The sequence below is a fragment of the Diceros bicornis genome, chromosome 1 (assembly GCF_020826845.1).
Source record: "Diceros bicornis minor isolate mBicDic1 chromosome 1, mDicBic1.mat.cur, whole genome shotgun sequence".
Taxonomy (NCBI): domain Eukaryota; kingdom Metazoa; phylum Chordata; class Mammalia; order Perissodactyla; family Rhinocerotidae; genus Diceros; species Diceros bicornis.
Window position 1 is genome coordinate 66,622,335 of NC_080740.1, and position 18,975 is coordinate 66,641,309.

Here is an 18,975-nt window from a genome sequence, read left to right on the forward strand (position 1 = left end):
TGAAGTTAAAACAATATCAAGATTTTTAACGGCATCAAAGAAATGTAGATATAAACACAAATTTTGCTATAGGCAAAGAAAGTTTTTGAGGGTAAAGTTTTTGAGGGTTAGTTACTGAAAGCAGTTTCATACAACTGTTCAATTTCATCTTAATATGGAATGATCTCCTACTTCCTCCAAACGAGAAACACAATCACCAAGTTGGAGAACTGAACTGTACACAAATCCCTCTAAAATCCAACCTGATTCTTGTCACCTTGAGCAAAAATGCTTCAGTATCTCATGATTTTCACAGAATAAGGCATAATCTGCAGATTCCACCCTGTTCCCTTTCCACTACCAATGGATGATTTAATCCTCTCCCACAGCTTTTGTCTATATTCAAGTGAATTCTAAAGGTCTCTTTACTCAAACTCTGAATAGGTCAGCTTCCTATTCAGTCACAGGCTTTCCATCATTTTCCTTTTGCAGAATGATCCTGGATTCCCTGCCTCCGATCTATTCCTCAATAAATTGTGATCCTTCCAAAGGGCACTTCCAATTTTGTCCATCCCTTTAATGGCTCTGCAGTTATTTTATTCTCTACCTGCTGTATTCAGCCCCATCTTTATTTCAAATTTTTCTTTTGCTGCTCCCCATCTAAAAAAACTGCTCCCACATTTGTTTACATTTCTAACTTACTCTTCCCAAAAGACCTGAACAATTCCAAGAGTCAGATGTCCCTGCTAGGTGCTCCCATAACACCCAAATGTTTATTCTTCACCAATAGTTACATTTTGGTATAATAAAACTGCTACCTCCTTTACTACACTGTAAGCTGTTAAAAGGGGATTGTCAGGGCCGGCCCCGTGGCTTAGTGGTTAAGTGCGCACGCTTCACTACTGGCGGCCCGGGTTCGGATCCCGGGCGCGCACCGACCCACGGGTTCTCCGGCCATGCTGAGGCCGCGTCCCACATACAGCAACTAGAAGGATGTGCAGCTATGACATACAACTATCTACTGGGGCTTTGGGGGAAAAAAAGGAGGAGGATTGGCAATAGGTGTTAGCTCAGAGCCGGTTTTCCTCAGCAAAAAGAGGATTAGCATGGATGTTAGCTCAGGGCTGATCTTCCTCACAAAAAAAAAGGGGGGGGGGGCAGATTGTCTTGGTCACTTCTGAATTCCCTGTAGCTGGCATAGTTCCTGACAGTCTAAAATCAATTCGGAATGTGCACTGATGCCAAAACAGCTCATTTCTTCAAACTCTTCAGCATACAAATATTTACATATGAAAAATGTGCACGACTGAAGTGATAAATCGCCAGGTAAAACAAAATCCTGCATTTAAATATCAGGCGATATTTAAATTATACACTCTAGTTGGACTCCTCACTATGAAGGACTTCCATCTATCAGTCTCTTTAAAGACTTTCGCCAACTTCACTTTATTCTACTTATGCAAAAATCGCCTAATTCAGGTGCTTTGACTCAGGTCTTGGGTGGACTGACACCAATTACCTCAACGCAGCTTCCAGTACTTAAAACGATATTACAAATATTTCTTCTTAATTTTGATCCAGATAGATGTACATGGCAGGCAATAGTAGGAGTTCCTCAAAAAAACCTCTTCAAGGGATCTGGTTTGGTAAAAGTAAAAGGTAGAATGAACCAAGTCACCCCACCAGGCTGAAAAGGAGCAGAGACCAAACAAGAATTGTGTGAATTCTCAGGAGGTCTCTCAAACTTGCTGAGTTTGCACTCCCATTGCAGAATTCTAGCCGTTGTGACTCTACAAACTTCAACCAACAGATAATGCATCCGACCAACAATTTGAAACATGTCTTGGACATTAAGCTCTAATAGCTGATACTGCTCAACATCTTCATTATACTTTTGCATTATGTCCTCAAAACTGGCCTGACAAGTCATTTCAGAAAACATATTTTACTCCAACAATGTTTGATGATTAAATACAGAATGCATCACTTGATTAGATCAACTTATACTTGATTCTTCACCACCTCCGGCTGATTCAAAAAACGAGAAGTATACTAAAAACCTTTACCATTATTAAATATATTCCAGAGAAGGAGGGGAATTTTTTTGGGGTGGAGGGGGAAATTCCTAAAGTGTTGTGAGCAATGGTAATGTGAATAAAAAGTAGTGTCTCACAAAATCTCACTTTAAAGGGGACAGCACATCTGAGAGACAAATTCTTTTATCTGTTTCTAATACTTTACTATACCTCACGCAGTCCTACTAACATCTGGGTCACATGGTTATCACTGTTAAAAACTGACAAAGAGAAAATCTAAAATATTGCTACATATCAGTTTGGCTCAGAAACAGTCAACTATCTCACAGACTACTGCTGAATATTCAGGAGCTGAGCTGAATGTCTAGACCACCTCTTCTTAGAATTCATTCATGGTTCATTCAAGTCAAGTTACAAGAACCCATTCTTGACATTTCAGCAAACATTAGGGAAAACTAGCTCATTGACTTGGGTTCTAAAATCCCTTTGTTTGGTATTTTTATTATGATGGAATTAAATTTATAATTATTACAGTATACTCTGCTTGAAACATAATAATATTGCAAAGACTAGTAGAAATAGGAAAATCTCTTAATATTTGTTGATGGGAAATAGCAAAAGCAAACCTCCAAAATCCCATTTGTAGGCCATAGGAGCATGAGCACAACCATATGGGAGGAGATAACCAGTCTCTCCCTTCATATATATTTTTTTATTTTCTTGTTATACCTTCCCAAAACAGAGACATTCAACAGTAGTTAGAATGGCCATCTCCCAACATTTAAAAAAACTGCACCCCCCAATGGGTGAACAAAGTAAAGAGTAGTAACCTAGAGTTCAGCTGAGTAAGCCACTGCGGAGCCTTAAGTGGTGAGGTCTTCCAATTTCAGAGTGATGTGTCTTCAACTTGTATCATCATTTTAGAGGAAAAACATAATTAATTTTGGTGAAATGAGATTCATCTCCCGACAGGATTAGTAACAGCATTCACTGAATTTCACGTTCTTCTTTTGTGAACTGTGAAGAAAATGAATGGTAGCTAGAAGATCAATGGGATTCCAATTCCAGCTGCAGATGGAATGACGATATACCAGGACAAAAACACCTATATTTTGATTTACAAAGCTAACAGCAGTTTTAAATCTGCAACTTAATTACAGACCAACTACACCACAACCTTTTCAAATGGCAAAAATACAAAAAAGTTAAGTGTTACAAAAATATTTCAGAAAAAGTGCATAGTCTAAGTGCATAGTAAATAAAAGCACTGAAAAATATCTTGCTAGAAGAGGGAGTTCAGCTTGGAAAAGTTATTACCAAAGCTAAACATTTTTATTTTACACAAACTATACTCAAAAATAGCTTTATGAGACTGATTTCTGGCTAAAAATATCAAAGGGTTTATTAGTCAAGAAACAAATACCTTAACTGACATGAGTGGATAGAAAAGAAACAAAGAAGCTGCCTACCCCAAAAGTTCATACTCATTAAGATTTCTGCAGTATGATGCTGCTAATATATTCTTTAATGGCAGGATGTGGTAATCATGGAATTAATTATTGCTAAAGTAGTTTTCAAATGAGAAAAGGAAGGAAAACAAATTAAGCTTGACACAATCTGACCAAACACGTGTCAAAGTTATTTTACAAAATACCTACAATTAACAACAGGTTCCTGGCAGCATTTTCAGACAAAAGTTCTTTTAATTTATCCTGACATGCCATAAATGAATAAATTACATTATTTAAACAATTATTGTCAATAGTTTTTCTTTCTCTTGGGTCAGAATGAGAAAATATCCTCATATAAGATTGAGAGAGGAAGCGCCAATAACTTAGAGTTGGGTGGGGGCTGGGGAGGGTCAGCGATCACTTGAACCTCACATGGTGTGATGCTCTCTAAGGTTAAGAGTCAATCTGGTCAAAGCCAATTAACAAGGAATTTAAAGAAAAACTTCATTTTATAGTTAAACCCTTTAACACTTTCATTCTTATTCAAAATCAGTCCAGCTGTTAGTCTGAGGCTGCAGGAGTTACAATACCAAGTCCTGGCAGCTGCAGCACTAGGTATTGTGCCTGCAAGTCATTAAAAAAAGAAAAGTGAAAGAATGCCTTTCCCCTTCAGACCAAAAAAGAAAAAGAAAAAGAAAAAAAAAAAAAAAAAAAAAAAATTAAATTAAAACATTTTAGGAAAAGTTATTAACACTAAATCTAAAATGATTTGGAAAGGAATATTATGTAACAAATGGCTTGAAGTAGTCTATTAAAAAATTGGGGAGATTTTGATTTCATAGTGAGTCAGCAAGGCATTTTTTTGTTTAAAAAAAATCTCATTTCCTTACAGAAACAGTTTTTAGTTTTTAATGAACTTGTAAACAAAAAAGCTCCCATTTCAAAATAAAAACAAAATCCCAGATCATATAGATGTTTACAGTGATTACATTTATCTAAGCAACATACATACATGTTCAGTTGTAAGATGTTAACTAAATTTCTGTGACAAATATGCTTTTTTTTTTTTAATACCAAGAACATTATAGAGTTAATGCAGAGTCCTAAGGATAATCTAGTAGTCACTAAGTTTTTCTTAAGTCTTCACTTTAGATGCTGTTATTTCTAGCACAGGTAAGCAGGCAGAGTCTTTCATATGCTCAAAACACTGGAATCTTTGGTTGCTACCATATCAGCTGGCTTGCAAACAAGAAGCCAACCATTTTAAGAATGTTTTAAGTGAACAACTTGCAAACCCCAGGGATGGATAAACCCTAAGAATGCACAATTGTGAGCATTTACAACCATCACAACTGTGGCTGAAGACTGTTCATGCCGTTCTTCTGAAATGAGATCTCAAAGCAGTATAGTTCAAAATAAAAGATTTTAACAAAAAATTGGCATATGCACAATTTCTCCACCAATTTGCGTGTCAACCATTTAGTTAACTTTTCCACTTGAAAAAATGCAATAGAAAACTGGACACCATGTTTCACTATCTCAGTTAATATTCACAATTACAGCGGCTACAACTCGGGACATAGCATCACCAATGCTGTCCAGAGTCAGTTTATACTGAAATTAAGTTCTTTACAGCAAGTAAATGGTTGTCCACAACCACTGGCTAGTGTACATATGAACTAAAATTTCTAGATTTGGGGAGAAACAAATGCTGCTCCAATCATCTGCACTGCTTCTTCTGTTCCTCGATTCATGCTTAGAAACCTGTTTAAAAAATCAAAACAGAAAAAATAACATTAAAATTCCAAGTTAAAAAAATTTAACTGCACCCAAAATAGGGAAATTGGGTGGAACTGGGCCAATAATTACTTTAGCATGGTGACTCATGTTGTTTTCATCTATTTGAAAATCACTAGCTCAATTTTTTGAGAGAGAAAAACATGAAACTTTCCTGTTCTGGATGCCTCTAGGTAGGAGTGATGTACAGTGAATTAAAATCTCCCAGTCACCATACAATTCTCAAGCTAGAGAACTACTGCTACTTCCAATGAGCCTGTATTGTTTACTTCTGTATTTCTAGTACCTAGAACACATTATGTGTTCGAATATTTGTGAAATGAAAGAAAAACAGATTGCTTGAACAACTAGTTTTAATCATACTATGAGCAGAAACTTTTCTGCACATTATTTCTGATACAAATAAGGAATAAGCTTTAATAATAAATGTATTCAAGGCATAATTATCTGAGTTATTCCACTGAACACAAACCTATTAAGTATATAATTTTTTGTTTTTGTGAGGAAGATTAGCCCTGAGCTAACATCCAATGTCAATCCTCCTCTTTTTGCGGAGGAAGATTGGCCCTGGGCGGACATCCATGCCCATCTTCCTCTACTTTATATGGGATGCTGCCACAGCATGGTTTGACAAGCAGTGTGTCGGTGCACGCCTGGGATCTGAACCTGTGAACCCTGCTTGGGCCGCCAAAGCAGAGCTCATGCACTTAACCGCTGTGCCACTGGGCTGGCCAAATATATAATTTTTATACAGAAATCTTAGGCCTTTAAAAATTCTTTACTTCCATTAGTTATATGAAAAAGGTTAGGTTTTGTTACTGATTTGAAAATGTAAACAAGCGATGCTTTTGGGCTTTATTTACTTTTCAAGCCTTCCCACCCCACATACTCTCCCTTCCTCCCCCACAATCAGACTCTAGGGCTTCCACATAAAGGCAGGCTTGAACAGAAGGCTTCAGGTAATAGAGCTGCATGTTTTATCTCAGCTTAAGGGCAGAGAGGAAATATGCCTCTCAGCAACAACAGAAAAACCCCATCAGCACCTTCTGCTTTCACCTACAGCCCTCCTTTAAGACATCAATGCCCCTTGGCCCGCCGTCTTCCAAACGCTTACAGCCGACCTAATTACAGCTCATTCTAGCCCACTCGGATCTCTCGCTTCTTTAGTACAAACTATGTTTTTGTCAATCATAAACCTCTCCTTTTTTTGTACTTCTCAAACATTTGTTGGACCATCTTCAATGGGCTTTAGTGGGATAAATAAAATACTTCTTTAATTTACTTTTCATGCATGTATGCCTTTGTTTTTTCAAAGATAATAACAAACATTTACATATCATTTCTTGGTAAATATTCTCACTTGTTAACTAGGAGTTTTTTCATTTGAGGGCAGAAAGTCATCTTCATTCATTTAATAAATATATTGTGCTAAGCCTGAGAACAAAGATGTAAGTGCTGTACATCTTTGTCTCTCCATAGTCCGTAACAGAGGAGATGCAACATAGACCTTTGCGGCCTGTTTAAGTACTAAGTTCACACAGCAAATGCCAAGAATGACAGATAATGAAACTTTGTGAAAACGTACTTTACCACAAGGAATATTACCTATTTGATATAAATTATTATATAGGATTTGCTAGGTAAGCATTAAAAAAAGAAGGCTGTCAAATCAAACCTTAATTAAACTAAAAATCTGACCAAATTCTGTAACCTAATTCCAATTTTAAAATACAGAATATTTTAAAGCAAACTAAAACTATGGATAAGCTAAATAGAAGTGACCTTTACCTTGATGAACATTGGGTTTCAAATCCTGCAAGTATTCTTAAATATGATAAAAAGAAAAAAGTCTTTACAACTACTAAAATTGTTGGGTTTTCTTTTATCATAGCTTGCTTATGCAATTACATTCTATTGGATAATTCCATTACTACGCTGAATATCCAAGCAGCTTTAAAACAGAAACCACTGTCACTAACACACTAAAAAGGAAACATTAGTTACATTGTCAGTCAAAAACATCAGAAAACTCTTGTGTCTTTAATAGGGATAAGAATTATATCTGTTCATCTTTTAATCTGATATATGAGGAACTGCTGGGTCAACTGACGACTACAGTGGTTTAGGGATTGGTTAAAGGCTAGGCTAACAATATTCCTGGTAGAATAGAGCAGTCAAATCCAGATTTAACTCTTCAGATTGGCCAACGGTAGGATACTCCACCCAGGGATCAATGTTTCTCAAGTCCTAAGATGTTACTGAAGTTTGTTTAGGAAAAATCTCAACAGGAGCATTCAGCAGGTATTCAACATTCAATCTTCAAGTACTAAGCATTCTTTTCCCCAGCATGCATTAGTCCTTGGTTTTCATCTTGTAGTTTAGGTGGCATCTCCTGGCTTCTAAAAGTCCATAAACCCATCTTCACTGCAACAGTTAAAATAAGGAATGAATGCCTTTGTTCCTAAAAAAGAGGGAGGGGAAAAAAAAAGTTAAAATAGAGTTGGAGGATTAATGTGACGATTTAGGAGTTAATAGCTACATTTAACTTTCTTTTCAAATCTGCAAAAGGAAAAAAAAAAATGTTTATTTTTATATAACTAACCAGGAGATTCTAACCCTCAATCTGAAAAGTATGCATCTGCTACTTGTGAATTAACTTCAGATATCTTTCAATTTTTCAATAGAAGCACAAACTAGTTCAAAGGGATACCTATGTAATAGTAAGGCTTGGAAGTTTGTGATGGGCTTTTGAATATTTAGGATCCTTTCATAGTATGAGATATAACTTTTTAAAAGTAATTTTGAATATAATATTCATATTCACTATGCAATGTCATTTACATTAATTAACTTTTCCTATAACACACTTCTGTGTTTTTGGTCGCACAGAATCAGATTGGCAGTATACAAGTTACAGAAAAACAAAAAATACTACAATAATTCTTCCTCCTCCAAAGAAACTAAAAAAGTATTAAGTTGGGAAAGATAAAGGAAATGGACTTTATTTTTATCACTACAAATAAGATAAATGACAACTTAAGTATAGCAGGTACACATCATCCCTAAAGTGCATTAAAAAAACAGACTGATGATCTGATTTCTTTTGTCTCCCCTATTACAGAATTCATTCTGATACCGATTTCTGAGGTTACTGAATTTTAAAATACCTGTTACAACTGATTCCTTCCCCAGCTGGTAGATGGTCCGCATTGTACACCACCGAGTCACAGCAACACTGTATTCTTCTAGGTCTTCTGACTGTTGTGGTATCATCCAGACACTCTGACAAGTTATAAAGTTTGATAGGTCCAGCCAGTCTTCGAGACATAGGCTTCAGATCACCACAAACTGACTCTTGTATGCTCATCTTCATTTCCTGTTGGGTTCTTCAGTTCTTTCCTCTCCAGCTTTATTATCCATAGTGAAAAAAGCTGACAAAAATTTCAGCAAGCAGATGCAGCTCCCTGGCACTTCTTTGGATTGAGTGTATTCAGAGCAGATCAGTCTCGTCAGATATTTCAAGGTCTTCCCCTGTGATTTGGGTTACGTTGCTGAGTGACCAGCCACGTTCCTAGCAGCAATTGGTGAAGCCAGAAAAAGTTAAGCTAGACATAAATGGTAGGTGAAGCCCAGTAAATACTGGAAGGTAATTCAAGGAAGACCATGGACATGGTAGCATAATGTGATGGAAAAATATTTCTAATCTCTTAAACGTCAACAATTGGACATCCATAAATATCATGATGATAAAACTATGCTTAGTATCGATGGCTGGAGTAGTGAACAGATGGGTTAAAGATGATGAGAATAGTAGAATTATGTGAGGATCCACCTTTGGTTTCACTACCTTCTGAAATTCTCCCCATCTTTGCCCTCAACTAAAGAAATGATGAACTTAATTGAATTCTGAATGTCCTAAAAATATTTCCTTTTCCTGTACTACTTCTTAAATATCTTGAAAAGTACTTTCCTGATAATCACATATATGTTTATTGGATGTGAAGCTTTTATGTTTCTCCTTAACATGTATGAAAACAATAATTATAATTTTGTGGTACTTGTGCACTGAAAACTAGTACAGATCATAGCGGGCAGTAGGAGAAATGCCTTGTTTCTTAGTCTTTTGATGGGCCTTGGAATAGAGTATTTCAAAAGACCTTTTCTTTAGAAAAGTAATTAGGATAGAAGTCTGTTACATCTAATAAAGCCTGTCTTAGCTAAGCCAGGCTTTAAAGAAACTTAGACATTCTTAGTGAACTACTAAAACAACTTATTATAGCTTTCCATGGAAGAAACATTAGATATAAATTTTTCAAAAATAAAGAGAATCATATAAAATATTTTAGTGAATGCCACTGCCTGGGGGATTTTTCCAGGAAATGGATATTCCTGTAATACAGAGATCTACTTGCTGAAGATTCACTTAAGAAACTAAATTCTCTGATGTGAAAACCTCTGGAAATATAAGTCTGTGAATAACAAATGATATGATGTATTAAAAAAGCATCTTCTAAAATTTTAACTAGGAAAATGTAATATGGTGTTTTCATTATCACTGAAAAGATTTCTTGGAATCAATGAATCATTGAGCTGCACGAGCTCTTCCCTGAATGAAAACTATTGTAGTGGACCCTACGTATGCTGTTAAACACCCTTATTACTCAGAGTTTGGAACCAAGAGTAAGTAACCTAGAGCAACTGTTTTCAAACTTCAGACTTCATAGGAGATTTCTTAATGGATTACCCAGATAATGAAGCTGGGGTAGAGGTTAGGTGAATAGGCTCCCTGTACTTATTTCATGCCACCCTCAAACCTGCTATACTTTCATGGCTTTATATATATATAGGGGGTTTCATGTGATATTTGTTTGCAGGCACTAAGTTTTATATCTAAAATAAAACAAATGTTTTCAAGAAGTCAAAGATCAAAAAGAAATTTTGTTGTTTGTATTCTATGGAATGGTACATTTTAGTAGCAAGCAGTATTTTGCTTGGAGTCAAAATATACTGCCTGGAAATGCATCTGTGAAAGTTCATCAGTGAATGATATGTACTATGTTTTACGAAAAGTCCAATTTTTCAAAATTTTGCAAGTCTGTGTTTATGCAATAATTTGTATAATCTCTTTGTGTAATAATGCTGTGAAATTTTTATGATTTTAAGTTGCTTTTATGAAAAATAGCTACAATACAAAATAAGGATTAAACAAGTTTAATCACAATTTTTTCCCAAGGAAAACATACTAACTCAGTGGGTCCAACTTCTCATCTTTAAGACCTGGATAAGGCAGGACAAAAATTCTGCTTGTTTATTGAGTAAGAAACACACAGTAAACTAACAATGGAACTTGCTCAAAATAAGGTAATTCTTTCTGAAGGCTGCTGAATGCCTGAAGTAAAATGTTCTAGGTCAGATGAGATTTCAATCTAATTTTAGTTCTAGAAACTGCAACTCGTGATGATCCTATTATCCCAGCTAGCTTTAGGCAAAAATTGGTTTCACTTTGTGAGAAAAAGTAAATACACTATAGTTGTCAGGTGTTAACAAGTCCTCAGTTTAGAGACTACGTGGTCTTAGGACTATTCCTCAGCAACACTAGCTACCTATCTCATTAAGAACTTCTTGGCACTATGATTAGTTATACAATGATTAAAACACTCAAAAGGGGCAATTAAGTCCCAACTGAGATGCAGAGGCAGAGCAGTGGGCAAGCATTAGTGTTTGCTATCCTGAGCCGAAATTTCATCAAAGAACCCAACTACACTAGACTTCCAACTGTGAATCCTTCCCAAATACAGAAACATGGAAGAGAAGTATCTCAACTTGACTCATAATAGATGAGCTGCTGGGATGAGGATGACATCAGTTAATTACACTTCTTGAAATGTATCCTCAGATTAGTCTATTTTTAAATTACAAAATAGTTTAAATACAACACTAAAAATATGGATCAAAGAAGAACAAGTTCAGACTAGAGCAGTCATTCAGAAATTAAATCATCAGAAACCAAAAACCAAACCTTACCTGCCCACCACGTCCACAAAGTAGGCAGGTACCAGGAGGTAAGCCCCAGAAAGGGGAAAAGGAAAACAAACAAAAAACATGAAACAAATACAGGAGTTGAACTGTATGGCAACAGCAATAAGAAATGGAGCTGTGCCCTAACAGTTCTACTCCTTAGTAGCACTAAGAGTGCCAGAGAAAGACAGAAAGGAAATAGACTAGCAGTTCAATGGCATTTGCCCCAGTTTTTTTCAATATTTAAGGCCTACCTACAGAATTCAATTCCATAATGGACCCCCAGACCCTGAATATTTGCAAGATTTTAAAAAATAAAGCCAAAAACAAAAGAATCATTTTGAAATTAAGAACATACATAGTTAAATAGCAACTAAAGGAGAGATTAATTTTTTTGACTAGCAAAGATGTGTCGAGCTTTTCAGTTATTTGAGCATTTAAGAGAGTAAATGAGATGCTCCGCAACTGAGAAGATAGACACTTTGGGGGCAATGCCAGACTCACCTCTTGAAATTAGATAATGTTCACAATTTTCCATTTTAAATGCTAAAGCAATAACAACATGCAGAAAAAATTCTTAACACTGTTAGTCTGAAAGAAAGTCAAAATACCATGGCTAACCAGACTCATTATTAAAAATCAACAAGTGTTAGGTCTAGGATTTTGGATTGATTTGATTATACCATATTCCCAACACCAAATGTTTATTTTGGAAAGGGTTAATGAATGAGTAAAAAAGATGCAGCTGTTAAAAATGACCCAAAATCCCAAGAGAAATGATATAATATATACACACATATATGTATATACAAATACATATACATATATATATGAACAAGGACATTTGGGTTTAAAGTTAGTAGTCAAATTTTCCAAGGACGTCTTTTTTTAAAAACATAGAGCCAAATTTTTATGTATTTTAAAACCACCTCCTCGATCTAACACTGTTAGAAATGAATGAATTACCCAATTTTGTGTTCAATTTTTTTCCCTGTAACGTCACTTGGTTCTTGGCTACTAACCTTTCATGTTACTCTTGGTTTTGTCAGTTTGCTTGCCTGTGGGGGTTTGGGCCTGCTGACCCTGCCCACTTGAAGAGGCTGCCTGCTGTGCTGCTTTCTGCTTTAACATTGTCCAGTCAAATGTGTAGTCATATTGGTGGTTCAAGGTCCTAGAAAACATAAAGTTCATACATTAACCCTTTAATAAGAGTCCAGTTAAATACTCTACTGAACTTTCAAGAGAGTGAGGGCCTTTTTTTGTAAGAAAAAGAATATCTTCTCTTAAGTGTGGTAGTTTCTAAAAGATTTCTTTTCCTATTGACAATTTATTTTTTTCTAGGATATTTTTTTTTTGGCAGGGAAAGATTCGCCCTGAGCTAACATCTGTTCCCAATCTTCCTCTTTTTCCCCCATTCCTCAAAGCCCCAGCACATAGTTGTATATCCTATTTGTAAGTTGTTCTAGTTCTTCTATGTGAGCCGCCACCACAGCATGGCAACTGACAGGTGGTGCGGTTCTGCGACCGGGAAATGAATCCGGGCCGCTGAAGCAGTCAAGCACCGAACTTGAACCACTAGGCTATCAGGGCTGGCTTGATGATTTTTTATTTTAACTGTTCAGTTAAAATAAATTCCACTTTTTACATGTCACTACTGGAGGAAAATGTTACCACTTTGGTTTGCTGTATTCAATAAGATTAAATCCTCTCCCTTTTCAAAAAGAAGCTGCCTTTAAACTTTCTTTAAAGAGGCAGGAGAATGGGAATGGAAGGCAGCATGAACTGCAAAAATACCGAGTCAAGGTGTCTGTCAATTACCTAGGGAGATATTCATAATACGAGGTACTCCTAAAAACAAATCAGAGCAGGTATGGGACTGTACGTTTGTGAGGGAGAAGTCTATCATGGTGGCTTGGGAAGACTTCTGGGGTTAGAGGATCACTCCCAATTCATATTCTCTGCCAACTAAGATTTCGAGCCATACTACTCTATTTTTCCCCTTTCTTCAAAACCAATTCTGGGTTGCACCTAGACTTGGGGCCTGCCTCCACACTATCACAGACTCCATAACTGTTTGATATTTTAACTGCTTTTCATTTTGGTAGTGAATTGGGCTCTGTACCAAACTTAGAGAGTTCCAAGGGCCATCAACAGTCACTTGTATCTACCGTGAATTGCAATTATGGTGAAAAAGTGAGACTCCACTTTAAGTTTGATTCAACTGATTCTCTATCCCAAACTAAGATAATTTCAAGCACATTTGCACACTGCACAAACGGAAAAATGACAAACTCACAGTTTCTTAAAATTTTATTCATATTGGTTAGATCCACTTTAATTTGGTACTTGTCAGAATAGATATGTTTGATGGATTTAACTCATTTCCTTCACTGGAGTTTACAGTCTTAAAAACACCTTAAAAACTGACCTGAAAAGAATGCGGAATAGCTGCCTCAGATACATGTAATCCGGGGCTTCCTCAAAGCGCAGCCCACGACAATAGTTTAAGTACATGGCAAATTCTGCAGGAAACCCCTAAAGTTTAAGAGTTAAAACACAACGTAAAAAAACAAAAAACTTATTTTAAGATAGAAAAATAAATGTATTTAAATACAAGCAAAAAATGTATTTGAGGAGGGCATTTTAATACTTTGCCAGAAGATCTAAGAACTAAAATAACTATAATATGACTTGGTATCCTCATAAATTTAATAAAATTCCATCATCCTGACCACCTTACTATGTACAATATCTTTTAATATTGGTAGATGAAATATGTACCCTTTTCCTACAGTATTATGTTCTTAAATAATTTAGATATCCCACTTGTTAATTTATTATTTTATCATTGTCTAATAATTTGAAGGCACCAATGAATAAATGGCAAAATAGAGTTCAATAATGCTCTTGCCAGAACAGGACAATGAACAGTACTTTCTCCCTACTCTGAAATTACTTTCTTTTTTATAACACTAGTATATACCTGTAAAAACAAAAAAGTAAAATCACCAAGAGAGTCATCATACAAAGCAACCACTGTTGTGATTACAGTTCAATCCAATGCTTCATCCTACGAAGAGACTGGGTTTGTCTTGTCTTTTCTCCGTAACCATTATCATGTCGCATACATAATACACTGTTTTTTTCCATTAACATTATTATTGCAAGCAGCCTTCTATGTTACTTCCAACCTCTTCATAAACTACTGAATGGCCGCATAATATTCGACCTAGCGAATACATCAGAATTAACTTCTTCTCTGTGATTAGACATGTAGGAGATTCCAATTCTTCTCTATTATAAACAGTACCAGTAAGTACATCTGTGGGCATAAACTTCTCCAGGTTCAGTTTCTTAGGAAAGATTCTCAAAGATATATATAAACATTTTTAAGGCTGTAGATTTTATTCACCAACAGGATTTGCCATCAGAAATGTAGAAATGCAAAGTATTAAAACAAGAAAAATTCCTACAAGAAAAATTCCTACATCTCCTCCTGAGTAAATGTGAATGTGAAGGGAGGTAAGTTAAAAGGCAGACTTCTCCCCAAACCTTATGATTTTGAGAAATTTTTCACACTCAGGAGGTCAAGAGAGGATAGAATGGATACACTTGCAACGTTTATTTTTATTGATTACACTGATATAAACATTTAATTTTTACAAAATACTTTTATGCTATTTCATTGTTTGGGCGGACAGCCTGAAACTAAAGCAATGAATATATTGTACATTTTTGTTTTTTTAAACTCTTAACAGGACTTTTTAATTTGTAATATACATTCATGGTCTGTGTTAATGGTAAGCAGCATTTACCAAATGAACTTGCTTTTACATGTATTATGAATTGAGTTTACCACAACCGAAGGTCAAATAGTATACCTCATGTATTACCACCTTATGAAAACAGGCAAAACCTTAACAAAATAAAACTACCAATATCATAAGCATTACAGATGTGAAATAAGAAGTACCAATGAAGCATCAGACTGAAAACAATCTCACTACTTTTCTCGGAATATCTAATACTTCTGCATTAATGGTACCCTGAATCAATTATACGTGGTTAATCCAGAAAGACATAGTTCACAATTTCTAGATCAACATTAAGACATAGACCACAAGCAGAGAATGTACTAAACCCTCCCATTCTCTTCCTATAAAAATGGCTGACTTTTCCAATAAACGAAATGAACTTTTCCATTGCATGGAAATAGTAGTGTATAGAAAATATGCTTTGCTTCCTGAAGTATACAGATTTTAAAGTTATTTGGGTAGACTATAACACATATGAACATTTTATTCATTAACCTAAGATGTATTTCATAATTTAAAAAAATCCCAAAGAGGGGCCAGCCTGGTGGCATAGTGGTTAAGTTCGCGCGCTCCGATTCGGTGGCCTGGGGTTTGCAGGTTCGTATTCTGGCGCAGACCTACAAAACACTTATCAAGCCATGCTGTGGCAGGCATCCCACAAATAAAGTAGAGGAAGTTGGGCATGGATGTTAGCCCAGGGGCAATTTCCTTAGCAAAAAGAGGATTGGCAGCGGATGTTAGCTCAGGGCTAATCTTCCTTACAAAAAAAGAAAGAAAGAAAAAAAAATCCCAAAGAGTCTCAGGAAAGATCATAGGCTCCCACCCCATCCCCTCCTTTATTGTAGAGATGTACAAAAGGGAAAAGCAAATTTGTGGATGGGGAGACACATAAAGATCTCACCATTTTCCCCCTTCCATAAAGTACTATTTCAACTCATGCCGATTTCTCCCTTCTATCACCCAACTATATAATTATGTACTGTTTTCTAATTATTTCAGGTATGCAATTGTTGTCTCAAAGATGAACACGTGATCTTCTTTCTAAAGAAGAAACCACGGTCATCCATCACGACACAAACATCTCTCCATTCCCAACTCATGTGCCCTTCCACGAAGTTTGAGATTTCAGAGAAATGAGTCTGATTCAAACTGTCATCTATGTTGTCGGACATTCGCTATTTTGGATTATTCTGATTTGCCTACCTTTGTCTCCCTATTCCTTGATGTGCCAATTGCTGATATCCTTTCCTTTCTAACACCAGTTTAGGGATAAGGAGAATATTTCTTAATTTAATTTTCCTCATAAACTGGTGAGGTTCTACTAGTAAAGTTTACCTGCCCTCTTATTTTCCCTCCAATTGTAAACAGATTATAGGGCCCAAACAAACCAGAAACATAAAACAAACACTTATTTTAAATGACTCATATGTTCAAGCCATTTTTTTTTTGCTGGGAATGATTTGCGTGAGCTAACATCTGTTGCCAATCTTCCTCTCTTTTTTTTTCCCTCCCCAAAGTTGCAGTATACAGTTGTATATTCTAGTTGTAAGTCACTCTAGTTCTTCTATGTAGCCACTGCCACGGAATGGCTACTGACAGACAAGTGGTGTGGTTCCACGCCCGGAAACCAAACCTGGGCCGCAGATGTGGAGCACACCAACTTTAATCATTAGGCCATCAGGGCTGGCTCCAAGTCCTTCTTTTTATTTATTTTTTATTTTTATTTTTATGTTTGTGAGGAAGATCAGCCCTGAGCTAACATCCATGCTAATCCTCCTCTTTTTGCTGAGGAAGACTGGCTGTGAGCTAACATCTATTGCCAATCCTCCTCCTTTTTTCCCCCCAAAGCCCCAGTAGATAGTTGTATGGCATAGTTGCACATCCTTCCAGTTGCTGTATGTGGGACACAGCCTCAGCATGGTCAGAGAAGCAGTGTGTCGGTGCGCGCCCGGGATCTGAACCCGGGCCGCCAGTAGCCGAGCTCGAGCACTTAACTGCTAAGCCACGGGCCCGGCCCCACTCCAAGCCATTCTTAAAGATACTTAAAATCATCAGAAACTGAATTTAAAATGGTAAATAGCTTGCTACCTAATAGGATGTTTAAGGGCTGGCAAGTAAAATGTTCCTTTTTGTTCTTGGATTATTTATATTAAAAAACAAACACTCATTATGCACACTTACCTTACATAAAACTTCAACAGGAGTGGACATCTTCTTTTCACTAATCTTTTCATATTTTTGTTTCTTTGTTGCAGCCTGAGGAAAATAAGAATTAAATCACACAGACATACTCAATACTGCTGAGAACAACCTTATTAGTTTAATACACTATACATAAACATAAACTTGAGATTCAAGAGAAATCATAACCTAGAATTATCAAGAAGTCCAAGTACCATATACCTAAAAAATCTTTTCCTAAACTGTTAACTTTTTATATGAGTTTCTACTTTAAGAACATTTTTAAATGTTCTTAAATGTATTGGGAAAGGGTGAGTCTAACGGGTATATCAAGATTATGATTTAAGTAAAAATGAGTGAAGTCCAATTTGAAATGAGTTTTCTTAACCCATATTCAACACAAAGGCAAAGATATAGGCAGATCAATACCAAAAAATGTGCCCATCATTTAGTGACATTAACTTAACTGATGTTAAGCCAAAATATTTATCCAACGTAAAAACATTTACATTGAATAAAACTACCCACACAAGCACTTAGCAATCTGTCTAGCTGACAGACGCTCAATACACACAGGGACCATTTTCCTTTAAAGGACCAATGAATATCAAAACAGCCATTAAATTCTAGGGCATAGTGACTCATTAACACACAAACAGTCAGAAAACGGTGAAACTCCTAGTTAACAGAAACAAAATTTTAGGATAATTAAATAATATAGCTAGTATTACTGGATAAACTAGTTTTACTGTACATAAAAGTGTATATTTTCAACATAATGGCAACATATCAAAACGAGAAAAGTCTCCATCTTTTTTAGCCCATGTCAACTTCCATCCAGATAAAGCTACTGGTTACCAATGGGTACCTGCTTACTGTCCCAAAGGAAACTGTTTTTCAGGTGTGACTGCGGGAGTCTATTAACTTAATTCTTACTGAAACAATCAGATTTTATTTTCCCAATAAAAGGTAAAAATAAAGTTAATTCACTCTCAGAAAATCTCATATTTGAAAAAAAACTTAAAGGTCATCTTCAATACTTATTTTTATTCTTAAAACAAAACAAAAAACTGATAATGTTAGTCTGGTTTACCTTTAGTCCTTGCCATGGCAGGCTGGTTCTATTAAAATACATCAAAACATATCCTAATGATTCCATGTCATCTCGGCGACTAGAAAAGAAAACGTAAATTTATGAGCTGGAATTATTATGGAAACCATATGAAAGAAAGCCAGGTAACAAAAAGAAATTTTCCCAAGTAGGAGAGGGAGCAATTTGGTATCTTGTGCAAGAAGGTACATAAAGGTAATAAAAAAGTTCATGAGTTACTTCTAAACAAAATCTTCTCAAAGAGTGCAAAATTATAAAATCCAACACCGTCTTGCAATTTAATTTTTAAAGAAGAGCAAAAGGATTTAGCTAAACAATTTTCCAAATGAAGTTAATGAGAATGGAAGAAGGAAGTAGCAGCACACATGTAAGTTTTGCAGAAGTTCACAAAAAATAACTTCAGGGATGCTGAAATAAATGGACATTTTAAAGCTAATTAAACATCTATATGAATATGAATACATATACACACATATACAAATATATCCAGATAGATACATGTATTTAAGGACTGATAATACTTTGGCCTACAGGAAATGCAAAATTACAGTTTAACCCAGGGTATTCAGATATTCATGGATATTCCT

General features: G+C 35.8%; 1 protein-coding gene across 7 annotated transcripts in view; it reads right to left on the reverse strand.

Moving 5' to 3' along the window:
• Positions 1–4,361: 4,361 nt before the first annotated feature.
• The window catches only part of CSNK1A1 (casein kinase 1 alpha 1), a 50,732-nt gene continuing 36,118 nt past the window's right edge, over positions 4,362–18,975 (reverse strand). For 2 of the 7 annotated variants that reach the window (XM_058543727.1, XM_058543749.1), the window contains 4 exons: positions 18,371–18,449; positions 17,278–17,352; positions 13,710–13,816; positions 12,299–12,452 (listed from right to left, as the gene is read on the reverse strand). In XM_058543727.1, coding sequence (XP_058399710.1) covers positions 12,299–12,452; positions 13,710–13,816; positions 17,278–17,352; positions 18,371–18,449 — 415 coding nt within the window. Of the gene's footprint in view, positions 5,231–6,876; positions 7,725–8,429; positions 8,835–12,298; positions 12,453–13,709; positions 13,817–17,277; positions 17,353–18,370; positions 18,450–18,975 lie in introns of those variants that run through there. The other 5 variants (XR_009220478.1, XR_009220482.1, XM_058543717.1 and 2 more) reach the window with 5 other exon arrangements.